At 33.2% G+C, this 20,788-nt stretch overlaps 1 protein-coding gene across 1 annotated transcript in view; it reads left to right on the plus strand.

The window, feature by feature from the left end:
• Positions 1–20,788, plus strand: part of RYR3 (ryanodine receptor 3) — a 197,248-nt gene that overhangs the window by 156,434 nt on the left and 20,026 nt on the right. Inside the window, exons 71-89 of the mRNA XM_053945141.1 lie at positions 1,662–1,832; positions 2,333–2,392; positions 3,521–3,652; positions 4,486–4,598; positions 8,513–8,606; positions 10,189–10,298; positions 11,109–11,160; positions 11,850–11,907; positions 12,174–12,287; positions 12,520–12,599; positions 12,959–13,035; positions 14,646–14,719; positions 14,976–14,993; positions 15,483–15,563; positions 15,953–16,041; positions 16,422–16,550; positions 16,880–16,984; positions 17,927–18,008; positions 18,329–19,626. Coding sequence (XP_053801116.1) covers positions 1,662–1,832; positions 2,333–2,392; positions 3,521–3,652; positions 4,486–4,598; positions 8,513–8,606; positions 10,189–10,298; positions 11,109–11,160; positions 11,850–11,907; positions 12,174–12,287; positions 12,520–12,599; positions 12,959–13,035; positions 14,646–14,719; positions 14,976–14,993; positions 15,483–15,563; positions 15,953–16,041; positions 16,422–16,550; positions 16,880–16,984; positions 17,927–18,008; positions 18,329–19,626 — 2,937 coding nt within the window. The remainder of the gene's footprint in view (positions 1–1,661; positions 1,833–2,332; positions 2,393–3,520; positions 3,653–4,485; positions 4,599–8,512; positions 8,607–10,188; positions 10,299–11,108; positions 11,161–11,849; positions 11,908–12,173; positions 12,288–12,519; positions 12,600–12,958; positions 13,036–14,645; positions 14,720–14,975; positions 14,994–15,482; positions 15,564–15,952; positions 16,042–16,421; positions 16,551–16,879; positions 16,985–17,926; positions 18,009–18,328; positions 19,627–20,788) is intronic.

The raw sequence follows: 20,788 nt of genomic DNA on the forward strand, positions 1-20,788 counted from the left end.
TGAAGAAGTGAATTCACAGACAGCAGTATTTATGGCAAAGGCAGAATGGATCTTCATTTCATGTTTTGAAAATTCTCCAGTTTTAAGGTTCACAATCTTATTTATTTCATATGAACATAACGAAAATTGAATATGCAAAATGTCCACTGGCGTAAAAGATGCAGAAACCAGTATCTCTCCCATTCATTTTTTTTTTCTTTTAAAAATATATCTATTACATATTTTGTTATTTCTTATTTAAGATGCATAGTGACGCCACTGGAGTACAGTGATACATTGTGGGATTTGTTTGTCTGCTGTCAACGTAGAGTACAAAGAATGTCATTATTAAAGCCATTGCATCACTATTTCTAAGGCACTTTGAAAAGCAAAGCTTTGAGGCAAAGTACTCTCTTGCAATTGTTAGTTCCTTAAGAAAGGAAGCCACATCCATTGCGTGTTCCCTCACACATGCAAAATACTTAATACCAGCTATGTACATAGAGATTCCCCATCTAAAAGACAGAATTTGGCAAATTTTATCATCAAATAGAATATGTACAGCTGCCTTTTTTCTTCCAGTGATTACTGTGATAATAGTGAGGCATTAATTGGGAAATAATGAATTGCAATGGATTCTGCTGTATCCTTATGTGGAACTACACAATCTATTATAAGAACAGTAGTTTGTTTATTTGTCAATATCCTAATTGATAGAAGGAAAAGGATGTAGAGAGTTAAATGAAAGCATTTGTAATTTTGTACTGTTGTACAAGCCTGGAGGCCTAGTCCTGAAATCTTATCTTAAGCAAAACTCCCCTTGAGTATAGTAGGAGTTTAATCTGGGTACAGAATTCAGAACTGGGCTGTTTGATGTTGTTGCTGTTTACTGTGTGTTCATTAAATATATGGGTCTGTCTGAAAGATTTTGGTTCTCTGTCTCATAAAGGAAAAGTTGGATGTGAAATATGTTGTACATGTCTGTCATAAGAAGATAGGATAGATGTTATTCTGTTGTGCTGTTTACTTCTGTCTATTTTGTTTTACTTTTCATATTACTGATGATATCCTAAGATACAAAATTTTAAATTTTTTGTCCCAAATTTATTAATATTATCCAAAGCCAAAGGGCAGCAGTTTCCCAGAGGCACTAATTCATTGGCACTTTTTTACATTGAATCAAAGCCTTTTAAATAATACTGATTTTCAGATGAGACAAGTCAGGCAATATTCATTCATTCAGACCCTGGATAACTATTTTTTTATAAATCTCTTACAAAAATGTAAACATCCTGAATTTGTCTCTATAACATTGGACAAATAATAGTGTCCCCTGAGAATGATTCAGCTTTTAATTTTAGGGTTGTTTCTGCTTTGAAAGGTAAGATCCAGAAAGTATTGTCAAAATCATATGTACGGATGCACACAAAAGTGTGTGACTCCGATTACAACATTACTGTTACTGCATTTTCTGCACTGGTGCACACCAAAAGTATTCCTTTATTTCCTGACCAAGCCTTCCTCTAGTGTAGCACTTTGAATTATTTGTACTACATCAAGAATGTAGTTTCCTTCGACCACAAGGGGAAGAGCGCGTTGGAGAAGTGTGTGATCAGAAAATTATAGTAATTTTTCTTTTGTTCTTTTCTTTTCCCCCTTTTTAAATTTTTTTTAACTTATAGTCTGGAGGACAAGATCAAGAGAGGAAGAAATCAAAACGTAGAGGGGATTTGTACTCCATACAAACATCCTTGATTGTGGCTGCACTTAAAAAGATGCTTCCTATTGGTTTGAATATGTGCACTCCTGGAGACCAAGAGCTCATCTCCTTGGCTAAGACTAGATACAGCCATGTAAGTGCATGCTTTTAATAGTTTTTAATGCACAAATAAGCAGAACTTTCTAGAATGAATTTTGAAGCATAGAAATCTAAGCAGTCAATATTATGAAATATCTGTATGTACTGTAAGCAATTATAGCTGCTAATTATTGTGCTTTTTCTAAAACAATGTGTATATAGAGGTGCACACTTTCCCTGTTATTTTCCATTTGTATACCATGTGCAGTTTTATATATTCATGTTCTTTTGCACCAAATACTGAACTACAATTAGTTAGCTTTAATTCCCTTCAAAATTTAATCCTTGTTTTATGGTTAAAGAAAGCCTCTGCCCCTTCTGGTATCTTACATTCTTTGAAAGCAAAAGATACTGAAATAAATTCTGTATTTCAGTACTGAAATATAAGCTGTTCAATTTCAGTTTCAATACTGAAATATAAGCTGTTCTATGTTGTTAAAGTTCTTGTGAAATCAATCATAATCTGAATTGAAAAATACTTCTGCCATTTTACAGAGGGACACAGATGAGGAAGTCAAAGAACACCTGCGCAACAACTTACACTTGCAGGAAAAGGTAATATAAAAAAATCTGTCTTATAGATGCCAATGTGCACTTCCAAAACACAGAAGGTGCAAACCTTTTTTTTTTTTATTGCGATACATTAAAAAGATAATCTAAAAAGCTATTAGAAAGGCTTCAATTTTAAATTTTTTCTTCCTGATATTTCATTGCAATAAATGTCTGATTTGTAGCTCTGTTTGGTATATTGAAGTTTCCAGAAGATCTGTAGAATGGGATAAGCAGGAAGAATTGAGATACTGGTAGTCTTAAAGCTCTAATTTCTTAGAATCAACTTGATCCAAGAAGAAAATAAAATTGAAACTCTATTACTTCAGCTTTTCTACTTGAATCTAACTTTCACTAATGATTAAATTAGGTATTTCTAAAAATATATACATTTTAAAGGGGCTATAATAAGACACAAAAAGGTTGTGTCATTTTAGCACTTGTGAGTTTTGCAAGGACATTTATATTCCTACAATTCATATGCTGAATACACTGTCAAAGGTAATACCAATATGGAGTCCTCATCAATCTGTAAATTAAAAATAATTCAGATCATTGCCTACAGTGTTTGAACACAGTAAGAGTAACTTACTTTTCTGTCATGGAATTTGACTGTCTATTTGCTATAAATTTGTGCTTGCATACATTAAAATGAACACAAAATATAGTTTAATGTGGTTTTCCTATTTCTGTCTTGCAAGGGAAAAAAAAAGAAAATCCCAAAAACTTTGGCTATAACTCTTCACCTACTGAAATTCCAGCTGTCTTTTCCAGACTCCAAAAAAGAGCTTTACATTCTCAGTACAAAAGCTCGACAAATTAAACTCAGTCCCAATACTAGAGCTGCTTCCTTATTTTTAATGGAGTTAAGAGGAATAAATAAATTGCAAGGTACTTTATTTGGTTTCATGACATAAAAATACAGAACCTTGCTTAAGAATTGAGTTCAATTGCCCAATTATATAGAATCAATGCCATTTTTTGAGCAGCTAGCAGATATTAATTTGGTCTGAAAGGGGACAGAAATTAGGAGTATTTATAAGCTTCTTTATTACACTATGGGAAGAGAATTGGTGTTTGTCAAATTCAGTGCCTTCATTCAGCAGCTTACAAATAAAATATGTTGGGTTTCAGTCTGATGATCCAGCTGTGAAATGGCAGCTAAATCTGTACAAAGACATTTTAAAGAGTGATGGACCAACTGACCCTGAGAAAAATGTGGAACGTGTGCAGAGGATATCAGCTGCTCTGTATCATCTGGAGCAGGTAAAAAGCCAAATGTCTATACTGTATTTATTTTTGAAAAACAGATTTTTCCTTGCAGAGATTATTTCAGGTATAGTGACTGTCATCATTATAGTGTCCAGATAAAGCTTAGGGTTTTATACATGCATGCATGCAAGTACCCATGCACATACAGATGTGTATATATGAAAGTTTTCAATATAATTGTTGCAGTGTCTCCATTTAGCTCCTCAGAAAACTCAGGATATATTTCTGCAAAAATGCATGAACAGCCATATGAAGTATAGCACACAAATTTTCTCCATGCTGTAGCTGAAAACCATATGATTTTAGGAAGAGGTGTTTGCTTGTGCACTTATTTTTAATATACTGAGTTTAGCCTGTCTCTTATTTCTGCCTCATGGGATGCTGTAGCAACTTTTGAGTTGCTTGCCTGTTCATCCAGTTGATGCAATTTAAATAAAGGCATGTGCTCTTCCTACATAAAGTTAATCCATTCCATTCATAAATGATATAGCACAGAAATATGTTCACATGAGCAACTGAATATGCATTGTTAGAAACAGACAAAATAACAATTTTTGAAATTTACCAAGTAGTCCCACACATGAGGTATTCTAGCATCTTGAATATTCTTGACTGTATAAACTGAGAGATTTCTATATAGAAGGTCCCCAGTATTTTTCCTTATTAATTAAAAAAATAAAACCCCAAAAGAATATGTTTTTCAGACGGTGCAGAGCATTGCTAACATTTTCTACTTTGCTAACTAGCTTACCACTAGCTGTATAGAAAATTTTTCGACGGAAGTTGAAAAGTTTCCATTGCACATACTAGAAGATATTTTCCCACAGGTTGAACAACCACTGAGATCCAAAAAAGCTGTTTGGCACAAACTCCTGTCAAAACAACGCAAAAGGGCTGTTGTTGCATGTTTCAGAATGGCCCCATTATACAACCTGCCAAGGTAAGTGGCTGAAAGGTTTATTTCTTCACAACATTTATTTGCATTGTTTACTGAGTGCAAATACTGCTTGTGTGTTTACCTGTACATTTGCTGATTGTTAGGTGTACGTAATTTTAAGAGAGAAGAATTGATTAGTCATCAGCTAATTCCTCACAGTAGCAAAATAGACATCTCATGGCAAATAACCTGAGTGGGAAAACACCATAAGAATTACATGCTTCATTTTTGTTAGTTATTCTGTATAGTTCCTCAACTTATCTGTGAAAATCATTAAGATGTTGCTGTTTCTGTCCATTTTTTGTCTCTGATTTGTTGCTCTATTTACTCTTTATTCTCCTGTGGTTTTTGTTTTTTTTTTTTTCTTTTTAATTGCGTATGGCTCTTCCTCTCCTCTTGCATGAACACTTCATGCTCTGTAGCTTGTCTGGGCCAATCTTAAGCTACTTACATTAGAATGTTACATGAATTAAAGCAACTATTTGTTGCAGAAAGCACTGCAGAATGGCATTTTAGACTTCTATGTTGCTCTGCTTCTTATTCCAGTTGAATGTAGATACCACAAAGTCCAAGATAAAATGCATCCTGTGCTTTAAGCAGAATAATAAGATCATATGGCACTGGAATAACTTCCTTTACTCTGTTTCTTCTCAAAAAATCTGAGTTTTATTCAGATAGAGGTCAACCACATGCTTAATTAGATTTGCTTCTCTCCTTCTGCAATTTTTCACTTTTTGTGTTTAATATTATTATTAAAAGATTTTTGGTGAAGTATTTAACTGAAGGTTTGTGTTGGATTCTTAAATGTGTTTATTAAAGCAAATTTACACACTTGGTGTAAAGGTCTTTAGCTAAAGGTCTGTAGCTGTGCCACTAACACACTGGAAGAATATTAGGTTTGTACAGGACAAATAAAAAAACAGTTTATACCATAAAAAGCACACAACTTTCACAACCTTCCTTTACAAAAATGAGTAGTTGTAGACTATAGTAACTTCTCCAAGTTATTATGCTACCACCAGGCAATCTTTAAAGAACCAAAAAATGGAAAGGATTAAATATAACATAACAAACCAGCCAGTATCAACCCTTCCATCTGCAAGAGTCGTGTTTGGCAAAACAAGAGGATGTGGTATGAAGAAATACCATTTCAGTACAACATTTTTGTGAGCAATTTTTTTCCTCACAACTGTATTCTGCATTTGTAAATTCTTAAAATGTTTAGAATAAATGCAGGACCACACAAATGTTAAAAGAGTTCATCCTTTTTTTGCCTTACAAAGCACCCATTTTTATTTCTTATATTTGAGGTTGACAGAACGCTTGCCAAGAGGCAAAGTGGGTTATGATTTTTTAAATTCTTGATTTTTTAATTTTCAATAAAATATGGATTAATACCATATTGAAATGGAACATTTACGTTGTCTGTAATTTTTTAAAGAAATGTTTTTGTGTTAAAAACTTTTCTTGAAATTTTTCTTCTCAAATTTTATGGTAGATTTTGTGGAGCAGTTTACTCCTGATTTGAATATGAATATGAGGCAAATCTACCCAGATATTTCATTTTGTAGTTGCTAAAAATGAACTCTCATAAAACTATTTTTGTCGATTAATTGTGTTCTCTGCATTTCAAAACAGACAAGAGTGAAAACAATTTAAACTTAAAATCCTAAAGTCGTGGAAAAGTTTAGGTTGGAATAGACCTTTAAAGGTCATCTATTCCAACCCTGCTGCCATGAGCAAACTTCTAGGTATATTGCTCAATTGACAGGTTCAAACCAAAGTTTTAAAGTTCACTAGCTTATAGACACTTAATTTTTCCTAGATAAATCAAAGGATCCTGACAGGAAAATAAGGCTATCACACTATTATAACAATCTCCATCATCTAAATTGACACTGTTGCTCAGACATGCCTGAACCCCAGGGAGATTATTTCAAGTGGGGTATGATTTATTCTAAGAGCTATTTAAATCTCTTTGATCCAGAGTTTAAAATGCAGCTCTCTATCTTGTCTATTTCTTCATTTTAGTTGCAGATTTGTATTGGGAGTGTTAGTTCTATCAATTAATTTAAAGGGCAGTAAACAAATATTATGGTATTAACCTTTCATTTATCCTAGAAAAGCTAAATCTTCAGCAAATAATAAGCTTACTCTTTTGAAAATTTTCCAGATATGGAGGTGGCTTTCAGTATAGCTTAATTTTAATCTCAGAGTTTAAGATAATTTTCTGCAAAACTCACTCTAATGTCTATCAGTTTTTAGGAATTTCAGTAAGATATTTCAGAAATGGACATGTCTATTGATATGAAGGCATTAGTTAAATCACCAAAAAATTACTTTAACTTCTACCACAAATATTCCAAGAACTCTTTTTGATGAAAAGTCCCTGTAGATACAAAACAAATAGCTATATTTTTTAAAAAATTGTATTTTTGAAAGAATTAAATATCAGTTAAGTTAGGAAGTACTAATTCTTCATGTTCTGTGTTTATTGAATGTACATGGCTTTGAAAAAGTATCCTATGTGATAAGTGTTTTCTCTGAGATGTGTCTGTGTTTGATGTTTAAGGAAATTAATTTGAAAAAACTTTTGTCTTATTGTCTGTCATCTGTATATGCACATAGATACAGCAAAGTTGTACATGGCAATTTTTCAAGCACGGTTTACAATACATTCTTTCTGACTACTTTATTGAATTTAACTTGTGTTTTTCTTCAATGAAAACCTATATGCTTTTCTTCAGACACAAAATTAGCAATTTCTTCCTGAGCACCTTTCAACGTGTTTGGCTGGAAAAAGTACATGAAAAAACTCAGTATGACAGGCTTATACTCAAGTTAACGGTAATGTAACTTGTGGAGAGCCTCTTGCTTATGCGCCCACTTCTTCCTTCCCAGCCATGATTTGATATTATCATAAAAACATGAATTTGTACAATTTTCAGAGGGGATTCTGATTGGTCAGTTTTTGAAATTTGATAATAAAACAGCACCAGTGTCAGCAAGTGTTGACTCAACAGATATTCCACTATAAAATACTGATTTGTGTGCACAGTGTATTTAAAAGGTATTTACTGGTGTATATGCAGTGCATTTTTATAGCTTTTTTTGGTGGCAACTATTAAAAGTAAATGAAAGGGCTGCATGGAACAGCCTTTCTAACCTCATGTAGTGCAGTTCAGAAAAAAAATTTCCCCCAAAATATGTGAAGATGGAATTATTTTGCCATTATTATGTGTAGTCTTATTGCCATGAGTTGTATTTTCTGTGGAAAGTTAAATTATTGAATAGTATACAGTAGCATTTAATATGACTTAGAGTTTTCTAAAATTAGTAATTTTATAGAGCAGGTCTTATATATTTCTAATGCAACTTCTTTGAGGACATGCTAATACTGCCCTGATTTGGAACTGGAAGACAAGAAGCTGAGGTTAGGCTTCTTTCTGTGGAAGAAGGCAATAATTGTCTGTAGATACTATGCTGGAAAGCACTTGATAGTTATTTTGGTGTTGATGGCCAGTGTCTGCTGTCTTGATGTTCTAAATCTAGTAATTTGGATTTACACCTTGTAGATGTAAACCCCACTCACTCATTCTCAGTCTGTTCAAGTGTGTGTTTTTCTCATGATTGCATTAAGGTATCAGTCCTGCAGTTTCATGTATAATGTATTTTAGGCCTCTCTTAGCCTTCAAAATAAAAAGTAATGTATACATATGTGTATAAAACCAGTAAGAATGTTCTAAAGTGCCTGCAGGTTTGTCACTGAATGTTAGTTATGTTTTGCATTTTGTTTCACTGACCAATCAGAGGATCAGAATTGTACAAATATGTATCCTTACTAACCATTAACCATCTGAGCTGTAATACTCTGTTCCGTTACCCCTCTTGATCTCACTTTCACAACCCCCCCCCAGGCACCGTTCTATTAACCTCTTCCTCAATGGCTATCAGAACTTTTGGATAGAAACAGAGGAATATTCATTTGAGGAGAAACTAGTTCAGGATTTGGCTGTAAGTACTGACATAACTGGGCATATATTTCAATGCCCACTTCAGTGTGTATTCTATGTATCTATTATAAACTATATTTAATTTTTGTGTACTGTATGCATAAACTTATAATATAGTAATCCTTATGCTTCAGAGCATAAGGTCATTTCCTGCTGTGGTCAAAAAGACATTGTCCTTTGATGCGCACTGAAGTGCATTAAGGCGATCTATGCCTTCAGGCGAGCTACATGATACTCATTCTTGGGAAGAGAAATGGATTAGATGAACAGTCAGATGATTTTTATCATTATGGTAATTCCTATGTTTGTATATATTATTTACTGGGTTTTTTTTAAAGCTTGACACTATTGATCCTTTTCTCTTTTAAAAATTTTTAATGCATAATTAATTTTAACATTTTCAGCTTTGATACAAATTAATTTTGCTGTTTTCCTTTTTAATGTATCGTAAGGACAAATAAATATATGCAGCTATATTCAGCAAAAAATGTAGTTTACCTGTGTACTTGATAAAAGTGATTGGTAAACTTCAGGATTTTGGTAATGGTATTCAGAATGCCTACTGCTCTTTCTCTTCCCTCTATGTAGTTAGCTAGTCAAAAATACCTCCAAGGAGCTTATCTCTACAGTCTTTAAACATCATGAAAGTTAATATACAGCTTCGTGGATCACATACAGATGCATCAGGAAGTGCTTCAGTGTTTACAGAAACAGTCATGTTGTGCTTTTTAAAGACCCATTATATCTGATATTGTAGAGATATAGAATGGTTTGGGTTGGAAGGGACCATAGAGATCATCTCGTTCCAAACCCCCTGCCATTCTTCACATGCTCTGAATAATTACATGGTCAGTCTTTCTTTGACTTTGTTGCTTCTTGATAAAGGAAAGAATGAGGCCATTAATCAAAGCAGTGCCTGCAATTCTTTCAGATTTTCTAGATAAATAAATTGAACTTCTGTAATTACAATAATTACTGTAACTACAATAAATCTACAATAACTAGTAACTGTACAAAGGTGTGATAACACAAGTAAGGTAAGGGTAATAATCTGATCTTTGGCCAGTTCTACTATGCTATATTTTTAATTGCCAAAAAATGTTTGTTTACAATAATGAGCATTAATTGAACCAAGGTTACTTAGGAATTATATATGAAAAGATTGTAGCTAATACTAGTCTGAATAGGATGTATCTGATGATGTTATTATAAATTATTCCAGTATTCTACTATGAAATAATTGAGCTAGAACTTCCTTTCAATTCAGGTCAACTGGAGATGCATGATTTCTCTTGAATAAGACTTCCCCAAGATTTTCCCTGTCTCATTCTCAATACCTTGCAAATGAGAAAATTCAAAAGTTACAAAAATAATGAATAAAAACCATATACTCTTATCTCTTCTAAATCATACAGGCCCATAATGTTGCAGGTTATGCTGTAAACTCCTGAATAAGATTAATATGGGCAGTTAATACAGATTGGATAGAATAAAATTACTGAAATACTTTCCTAAGCTTAATTACTGGATTATTTTCTTACTTATGAAGCTTAACTTTTATATTCTAAATCTTGAGACAGACATCTCCAAAAAAAGATGAAGAGGAAGAAGAAGAGACTGAGAAAAACCATCCTGACCCACTTCATCAGATTATCCTCTATTTTAGTCGCAGTGCTCTTACAGAGAGAAGGTAAAAGAGCTGTGTGGAAAAGCCCATTGATTGAAAGCACACAGTAACTGAATTTTTAGCAACATTACCAAAGTGATTTTACACAAGGGTAGTTCATTATTGTACATGGTGAATACCTTTTCCCCCTCTGTTTCATTAGAGTTTTCATGTATTTAAACTCAGTAGAGCTTTACATTGAGATAAATATTGACTATTTTGGACATTTTAAAAGCTTGATAAATATCCAATGCAGAAATGATTAAGCATGACTTCTCATGGAAACACAAATTATACAGGAATTGCAGGTTTAATCAGAGTACCTTGCCCTGGTCTCTCCTGGTAATAGATGTGTGTTCTTGGTTTTAGTATTCATTACATTTCACTCAGTAAGTCAGAAAAGGTTTTGCTGATGTTTATGAATCTCATTGCCAGTTTCTGTTTTGACTTTAGATTGTTGATTAGAATGATTAGCTTTTTATGAGTATTCTAGAACTTATACTTTTTCTGTATGACTAATAAAATCTTGCCCTCTGACAGTTATAATTATTCTAATTTATATTTCCATATTACCTTTCTGCACCTTCAACAGCCAATGATGACCCAACATGACTAAGGGGAATGCATAAACATACCTTTAAAAAAATTGTCTGAGTAAAAACTTAGAGATTTGGATTTAGATAAGAGAAGTCATTCATGACACAATTTTCTAGTTTAATAGCTTTTCAAGTAGACTACTTTTAATAAAATACCCTTTAATAAAACAGGTAGGCATATGAAATCTTTATATTATTATATCATAAAATAATTTAAAATATTTTTTATTCTTCACAGCAATCTAGGACATGATCCTCTATATATTGCCTATTCTGCCATGATGGCAAAAGTAAGTACATAATTTCAAGCTCCATCCCTCACTGCATTTAGGTACTTCCCATTCATTTTAGATGCTTCTCAAAAATTTCCTCTTTATTACATGGGCTACTTGATACTAGTACCTTCTGTATTTTTAATGAAGCAAATGCTGTTCAGAGTTTTACATATATATATACAATGAGAAATTTCCTATGTTTAAAAAACACTATAAAATTTCAGTAGGTGCAGTCCTGTTCCTTTCACTTGACACTTCTATTTGCATCTGATTAACTCATGAGCAGTTTAAACCCATTAGTTATGTTTATTCTTTGGGTAATTATTTTTGGGTTAATACTTGAAGTCTGTCAAAGATAAGTCAGCTTTTGCAACATATTGATTACAGCTAACTCGTGATGAGAGCATGACTGTGAAGAGAAATATCATGGATCTAGAGATATGGCACACGATTATATAGCCTGCAACTACAGGGTGTGTATGTAGTTGGATGAATACTCTGAAATACCCACACATTAGGGAATATCAGCTTCTTAGTGTGGATAAGCACAAATATTTACAATTAAAGGTTTTTAAAATCTTCTTAATACTTTAGTAATTGCTGGAAAAAATATTCGGCAATTTTTGTAGAAATACTATAGCAAAAGTAATCATCATGTTTCTTAATAAGCAAGACCTTATGATTTCTGTTCTTAACATCAAAAGAGCTGTCAGGAAGAAGAAGAGGGAGACGAAGAAAAAGAAAAGACATTTGAGGTGAGAGTTTAAATAAAATTTTTCTCATAATTTAATGTGGAAGTACTTTAAATATGTCCACTAGAACAAATGCAAAAATAGCATACCACATTGTGTGTTGAACACAGTGAGCTGGTTTACTAGGTTATTCATATAAATGAAAGATGGGGTGTTTTGAAGCTTTGGAGTCAAACAACCCATAGATTTTGAAGGCAGATGGTCTTCAACAACTTTAGGTTTCTCATCTTCCTATTTTTCCTGGATCCATTCCAATCTGTAGTCTATTCTCATTTTGTTCCCAAACCCAGGAGAAAGAAATGGAAAAGCAGAGAACTCTCTATCAGCAAGCTCGCTTGCATGATCGTGGAGCTGCTGAGATGGTCCTTCAGATGATTAGTGCAAGCAAAGGTAATGCTCTGGGATATCTTTGAAGTATACACAGGTATGTTATGTCACTATACCTATCATGTATAGGTATATATATGATATGATATCATATATCATAAACAGCTTCTATACAACACTTAATGAGGCAAAATAAATGTCAGTAACAGCTGCACTAAGTAAAATTTCCACACTGCATTTCTGATTGAAGAGCTCACAACTGCAAGTTTTAAGGACTGTATCCTTGTTTTGACAGGTCATACAGGACCCATGGTTGTTGAAACACTGAAACTTGGTATTGCTATTCTAAATGGTGGAAACACCATAGTTCAACAGGTAATGCATTTCTAACTACTGTGAGTCTTGCTTGCATAAATGACTTGAGAAATTTTGAGAATTTTAGTGTCCTGTTGTTTAAGTTAATGTACTTAATTTTAAGCCTAACAGTGAAGAAATATCAGTGTATTTTTGGTGCAAGAGCAATTATATTATTTTTTGCTGGTGATTTGCATTTCAAGGAACTAATTCAGGAACTTTTGAATTCATATATTTCAATATCATTAATTAAGGGTACTTATTACCTTTGTTATTTTATTTTAGTTTATAAATATTAATTAATAATTAATTGCTAGTTATTCTTTATTGTATATATTGTTAATGTTGTATTTTTCCCTTCAAAAATCTACAAAATTTAGAAAATGCTAGACTACCTGAAGGAGAAAAAGGATGCTGGATTTTTTCAAAGCCTCTCTGGCTTGATGCAGTCCTGCAGGTAAAACCATAAATTGCATTATTACAGGTTCTGTTTATTCATATTCAACTGGCTTATTGCTCAGTGCAGGTGGATGTGCTAGATTTAAATTACAGGAGTCACAGGCTGTAGAACTCTTGTGGGAAAGTTTTGTGAATCACAGGAACAGCCTGTTAATCTTTTAGAATATTCTTCCAAAGAAGAAAACAAAGCAAAAGACTGCACATGCCTTTGAAGACTTAGTTTGAAGAGGCAGAAAAGTAAAATATAATGGCTCCTTTACTGATCCTAAATCCCTCAAGGTTTTTGTCTGGTAGGTTCCAAGGATGGAGAAGAACCACCACTAAGGGAGAGGCAGGCCAGTGGAGCTTTACTAAGCTTTCAGTTTCTGCACATTTCTGGCGCATTGCATAATCTATGTCTCTTCCAAATCCTCTGTATATGTATCAGGTTTTTTAGAGTTGACATGTGACCAGTGGGACTATAGTAGTCCATTCCCTTGATAAAACAGTTCAATTTATTTAAGGTAAAGGAATCCCATACAGAAGATGGAAAATTGCTGGTGTTTTTGATTACTTTTACAGCAGACAACCTCCTTTTCTCAGCCTTTTAAAGAACCAGACAGATTCTGAAGGAGTAGACTGGGAATTAGAAGAGGAGGAGCTGTATGAATAGAGGATAAAATGTAGAAGGAATTGTGACCTGCTTTGCAGAAATTATTGTTGAATAGTTGAAACCTAATTACATAATATCTGCCTTGTAATTTTTTCATTTTTGTAGCGCACTTTAGCAGGGATTTACTCAAACAGGCTTTGCTGTGATATTATTACCAAATGTGTATATGTATTGTTCAGGACTTCATTAAAAGAGATATTGCTAAAATTACTTGAACATGATAAGAAAATGGAAATGATGCTTTAAGAAATGTTTTTGGTTTTAATGATGTCACTAGATTGAATAGGTGACTGCATTTCTATTAACTGAACTAAAATTAGATAATGATAGAATTTTATTGAAGGATTTGAATGAAAGTATTCCAGCTGGGTGGTGAGAAGAATCATAATTTGCTATTCCATGTGCTGAGCTATGCCAAGTTAACAAAATAAAATTCAGATATCAGTGTCTTTTGACCTTGGAAGAGATGGAACCTCTGATTACATTCCTTTCTGTGCATATAGAATCAGAAATTCCATACATCTTCTGAATAATATAACCATGAATAATATATACAGAAACAATATAATAAAAGTAATAGTGACAACTTAGTGGAAAGCAGTTTGAGAGAGAAACAATGACAGTAGTCTCCTCTGGTGGTAGGTTTAAATCAACATAAAGAGTAATATTTCAGGCTCCTTTTCCACTCTTCATTTGTACATGAAACTGTGAATGTCATTATCAGCAGTGAGACATGACATGACACTCATTTCTTGTCAGAAGTGGACACTGGACCCTTAGTTTCATCCAAAGCTCATTTATTTAATATGAGTACAAAATAAAATATGAGGCAATGCATGTCGTAGTGGGCCAAGAGTAGTTGTTGAAGAAATGTTGTAGAAGAAAATTATTTTCCATTGGTTACTATAGTCCTTTTTCCTGTTTGTGCTGTTGTTTTTCTTTTCTTTAAATATAAGTGTTCTTGACTTGAATGCATTTGAGAGACAGAATAAAGCGGAAGGCCTGGGAATGGTTACTGAAGAAGGAACTCGTAAGTAGAATGAAATTTATTCCAGTGGTGCTTCAAACATTATTTGTGCTTCCTTCTTTAACTAGAACTGTTGTTTACTGTGGCTTGAGGTTTCTGTTGTTAAACGTACTATAAGTAAATCTAGGCTCTGGGTTCTGAATATGCCTTTTTTTTTTTTTTTTTTTTTTACAATATCTTTAGCAATAATTTTTAAGAAAAATATTGTAACTTCCAATATTCTTATCTTGTATTCTTGTTATTTTTCTTTGATCCACAGTCATCGTTCGTGAGCGTGGTATGTTTGGGTTTACAGTTTTTGATACTATTGTTGCAAAAGTGTGTTGCAAATACAGAGAGAAATCTCTCATTGCATCTTCTCAGATATCTTTAGGTTTAGCTTTATGGTCTGCAGCAGGTTGTGTGTTTAGCTTGAATAAAGAGTTTGATGCTTATTAAAGAAGTGTCACTCATATTTAAGGCATGATTTTAGTTATGACTAACAATTTACTTATTAGATATATATCCTGTTGCCTTTTTTTTTTCCAATTAGTGTTGTTTTTTTAACCATGGATGCATTGGAGTGCTAAATACTTTTGGCTCTGCTTTTTCTGTCTCAGTTTTTCTTTTCATTATTATCAGTCTGTTTCTTTTAAATTGCTTTAATGCTTTTAAATACTGGTTCTTTTATTAAAATTCCAGTTTAAAAGGTTACTGTAGGATTATGTGTTCTGCATAATTAATCATAATAATTGTCACATAATCACTGTATTTATATATTTTAAAGGTGAAAAAGTCTTGCAGCATGATGAATTTACTCGAGATCTATTTAGATTTTTGCAACTTCTCTGTGAAGGGCACAACAATGGTAAGAGAACAAATTTATGTTGTAGAAAATTTGTGGTGAGTCTGTTCTAAACAGAGTGAAATAGAACCAATTCTGATGTTTTTCTCTAATGCATTAAGTTTTCTGAGGGGAAACTGGCATGACAGCAATTTGAATTGCAGAGTTCAATTTGATTTTTTAAGTCTTAATTTAGTTTCGGTGTTTAGCATATTAGTAGTAAAGCCTGTACCAAGTCACCTGGATAACAATTCTTCAGTTATATATACATTGGATCTAAAGTTCAATTTGTATGACATAAGCATCTGTATCCAACAAGATATTTAAAATAAGGCATTCCTCATGAAAATAGAAAAATAATGTTTTTTTTTTCCTTTGTATACTAACCAAGCACAAATCACTTCTTATTTCAGATTTTCAAAATTACTTACGTACTCAGATGGGCAACACCACAACAGTGAATATTATCATTAGTACTGTTGACTATCTCTTGCGTCTTCAGGTGAGGAAAAAACAGATGAAAATGGAGTATAACATATTGGCTTTCCTTCACTTCCATAGATTCACATTTTGTTGGAATCAAATGTGAAAATTCTCTCTAAAGGGATACCTAAAATGAAGAATTTTTATTTATTTCATATCTTTTCTCCTTTGAAAACAGATGATATTTCAGAATGCTGTGTGAAATCAGATGTTTGATAATGGATTTCATTGTTCACTTTTGAAGAGAGTGCAAAATATTATTATAATGAGAAATAGATCGACACAGATATGCTAAATTTCATCTGAATTACTGATTCAAGTTTTGGTGAAATAAATGCAAGCGGTAAATACTGCATAGAGAATTCAAAACTTGCAAATGTAACATTGTTTCTTTCGTAGGAATCCATCAGTGACTTCTATTGGTACTATTCAGGAAAGGATGTCATTGATGAATCAGGGCAACGTAACTTTTCTAAAGCTTTGGCTGTCACCAAACAAATATTCAATTCTCTTACAGAATATATCCAGGTAAACAGAATGTGTTTCTCAAGGTACTAACAGAGAAGTTCTATGCTCACACAGCATGATCATGTTCTTTTGTCACTTTGTAAATGCTTTGCACTTGCATTTTTAAAATTTTGATGAAGTTACATGGAATCACTGGACCAGTGTAAAGTGAAAACTGAAACATGCAAACAGCTATGTATATAACAGGATACAATTTGGTATCTGTGCACTAGATACCCAGAGGTCTTGGAAAACCTTCTCATGTAGCTTCATGGCTGCCTGAAACTTCTTTTTGATTTGTTTTGGTTTATTTGGCATAAATAAAAAATGTGTTTTTCTTAATTTTTTAGGGCCCTTGCATAGGTAATCAACAGAGTCTGGCTCACAGTAGGCTGTGGGATGCAGTTGTTGGCTTTCTTCATGTGTTTGCCAATATGCAAATGAAACTTTCACAGGTATTTTCAACATTGTCACTGTGCACTCACCTCCACTAAAACCAAACTTGACATTTACAGCTCAATTTTACCTTTCTGATAGCGAAAGTGCCAGCTTGATCCCTTCCTCCCTCTTGCCAAAATCAGAGGATCTGTCAGGGCAGAAACATCATTAAAAGCACTGCTCACATGCTGAACATAAGTGGGTCAAGAGAAAAGCTGAGAAAGATCCAAACAGGGAGGCAGTGTGATATTTGGTCAACTTGTCCAGTTAATTAAAGACACTGAGCATGGGGGGCAGTGTTCATTTCATTTCACTGACCAGAGCACAGTGGAGTCCCACTCCACAGCATCAGGATTCTGTCTTCTTCTGTGACTTCTGCTTAATGTATCCATCCATACACTCAAGCTCTGCACTGAATGCAACAGTGCAGAGAGTCACTTCCTTTCTTTTTCAGTGTCTCTGCTATCCTCTGGCTTACAATATTTCTTCCCACCCTACAGAAGTATATCAGAATTTTGAGAATAGTATTTAAGGCCTTAACGTCAAACACAAATCTACATTAGACTTACAGTTTTCTGTAATTAAACTAAACACTTTGAGTGGTAATGCATTGCCAGTGAAGTGAAAAAGGATGGATTTTTTCTGAGACAGATACTTTCAGATCTGTGTAGCAACCAATTTTGTTTGTTTGTTTCTGCTGTCCCTTACCTCCACCTTGGTACTCCTTAATGCTTTATTAAAGCTTAACTTTATGGTGTTAATACCTCTGCTGCAGTAAGTTACATGTTGTATTAGACTTCTCATAGCAATCATAATAAAATGACAATGAAATATTGCTGAATAATGTGAATGAAATTTAGCTGATCTTTAATACCATTTCTCTCTAAAATTATTTAGTTTTCCATATAAATACAAACTAAAAACAATCTTACAGTCCTTTTTTTTTTTTTGTTCAATAGGACTCTGCTCAGATTGAACTGCTTAAGGAACTTCTAGACCTACTAAAGGATATGGTAGTGATGCTCTTGTCACTGCTCGAAGGTTGGACCTGTTTTTCTTTATGGTCAAATATGATTATCTCACCTTCCTAGTGTAAAACACAATTATTATGTTCATCTCTCTAAAGTGCTTTTTAATTGCCTTTATGTAATTTTGGGAGAAAAAGATATTCTTCATATTTATTTAAGAATTATTCTGGAATATACAGAGTCCTGAAAGAGAGGGCTGCTAGAGAAGAGCAAGTTGGAAGAAAAAATACTATTTATATACAAATATTTTTGTTCTGTTTTCAGCACAAATATGAAATGTCATTATTTAAAATGTAGCTGTCAAATAACTTTCTATTATAACACATTACTTAGGTAACGTTGTAAATGGAACTATTGGAAAACAAATGGTGGACACGCTTGTAGAATCATCTAGCAATGTAGAAATGATTTTGAAGTTCTTTGGCATGTTCCTGAAGTTAAAAGATCTGACTAATTCAGATGCTTTCAAAGAGTATGATCCAGATGGTAAAGGAATCATTTCCAAGAAGGAATTTCAGAAATCAATGGAGGCTCAAAAACAATACATACAGTCAGAGATTGAATTCCTGCTATCCTGTACAGAAGCTGATGAAAATGACATGTTTAATTATGTTGACTTTGTGGAAAGATTCCATGAACCAGCCAAAGACATTGGATTTAATGTAGTAGTATTGCTAACAAACCTTTCAGAGCACATGCCTAATGATCCACGCCTTCAGAGTTTACTTGAGCCTGCAGAAAGTGTTCTTAATTACTTTGAACCATACCTTGGGCGTATTGAAATAATGGGTGGGGCCAAGAAAATAGAAAGAGTTTACTTTGAAATCAGTGAATCCAGTAGAATGCAGTGGGAGAAGCCACAGGTGAAGGAATCTAAAAGACAGTTCATATTTGATGTTGTAAATGAAGGTGGAGAGCAAGAAAAAATGGAACTCTTTGTGAATTTCTGTGAAGACACTATTTTTGAAATGCAGTTAGCATCCCAGATCTCTGAAACGGATTCATCTGAGAGGCCCGAGGAGGAGGAAGAGGCAGAGCCTGCTTATCTAGTGGATATTGGAGATGATGAGGAAGAAGAAAAGTCCCTGGAACCTGCTTCAGCTTTTGCAGTGGCCTGTGTTGCAGTGAAGAAGAATGTTGCCAACTTTTTGAAAATGGTCACTGTGAAGAACCTTAGGAAACAATACAGGAAAGTTAAAAAGATGACAATAAAAGAGATGGTGAAAGTGTTTTTCTCCTTTTTCTGGATCCTATTTGTAGGGACATTCCAAATGTTCTTTTCTATAGTGTGGGGGATATTCCAGATTCTTTGGAGCACTGTATTTGGGGGTGGCCTGGTTGAAGGAGCCAAAAACATAAAAGTTACAAAAATATTAGGGGATATGCCTGATCCAACACAGTTTGGAATCCATGATGATGTTATGGAAGCAGACAAAGCTGAAGGTGCTGAGCATGGCATAAGAGCTGAACTCGGGGAGTTTGTGAAGAGTGAAAAGGGAGAAACTGACATAATTGCAGACATTTTTGGCATTCCCACAAAGAAAGAAGGATCAAAACATGGTCATGATGCTGGACTTGGAGATATTGCAGAAATCCTTGGTGCTGAGATCCAGACACCTTTGGAAAATACAGTTAATAAGAAAAAAAGATTACAGGTAAATTAAAGATATTTTGTATTTCTTTAAGTATAATATTAACAATTATAATTACAATAATAATAAACTACTGAATGTTAATAACAGAATTATTTTATATTTAACTGATTAATATATATTATCAGTAAGAACTTACTTTATAATCGCTACACATTTAAAGGCTAACAGAAAGTTTCAGCCCAGTGTTTAGATTTCAGTGCAGTAAATTGTTACTGTTCATTTGGACTTTATTCAAAACATAAACTGCTAACAAATTTCTAGTCACAGTTTTTGCTTTAAATGATTTATGGCCTTGTTTATTCTGCATACTTCAAGTACATTTACAACTTATCTCCATAATAATGCCTTATCATTAACATCTTTCTTATATATGCTTTACATGCAATACAGTACCCATTTTTTCCTATTATTTGAAACATATTTGCCTGAATTTATTGTCAGTTTAATGTTTATCATGGAATTATTCTTTACTCTTATTCTGGTTTATAAACAATATATTTTGTTCCACTCAGCTGGACTAAAGAGAATATTTTTCTGTGTAGAAATGGATATAATTAAATGTCAAAACCAATTTATTTATCATATTTGGAAGGCATTATGTTTCACTTTACACCTCAAGTCTCTTTCTACCGGTTATTCAAAAACATCTTTTCTCTCATCATTAACTCATCTCTTTATGATATACTTTCCAGATATCTTCAAGATAAATCTAAACTGTGCAACTTCTTAGGGCATTATTTTCTCTTAATTTTTATGTTTTCCTCCAGATACTGGTTCTTGCCTAAATTGAACTAATTTTTTTGCATTTATTTTTCTTGTTTATTTATTAAATCATTTTTATGTGTGGACTTTAAAATTACAGTCTATTAAAATCCTGTCTCAGCATAAATATAATTTGATTGGTATATAAAAATAACTATTTTAACACAAGAATCTTGGCAGGTATAAGTTAACATGTTAGAATTTTCTTCAATAGTTAAAGAAAATATTTTAATTCAGATCTGAATAAACACATTAGAATATTCTTTGCTTTACTTTGATTTTTACATTTCTTACCGATGTGTTTGATACTACTGATGAAAATGTTCTGTAATTTTTGCAGACATTTGTGTCATTAATGTGAAGTCAGTTATGCAAT

The sequence above is a fragment of the Vidua chalybeata genome, chromosome 6, assembly GCF_026979565.1.
Source record: "Vidua chalybeata isolate OUT-0048 chromosome 6, bVidCha1 merged haplotype, whole genome shotgun sequence".
In the NCBI taxonomy this organism is placed as follows: domain Eukaryota; kingdom Metazoa; phylum Chordata; class Aves; order Passeriformes; family Viduidae; genus Vidua; species Vidua chalybeata.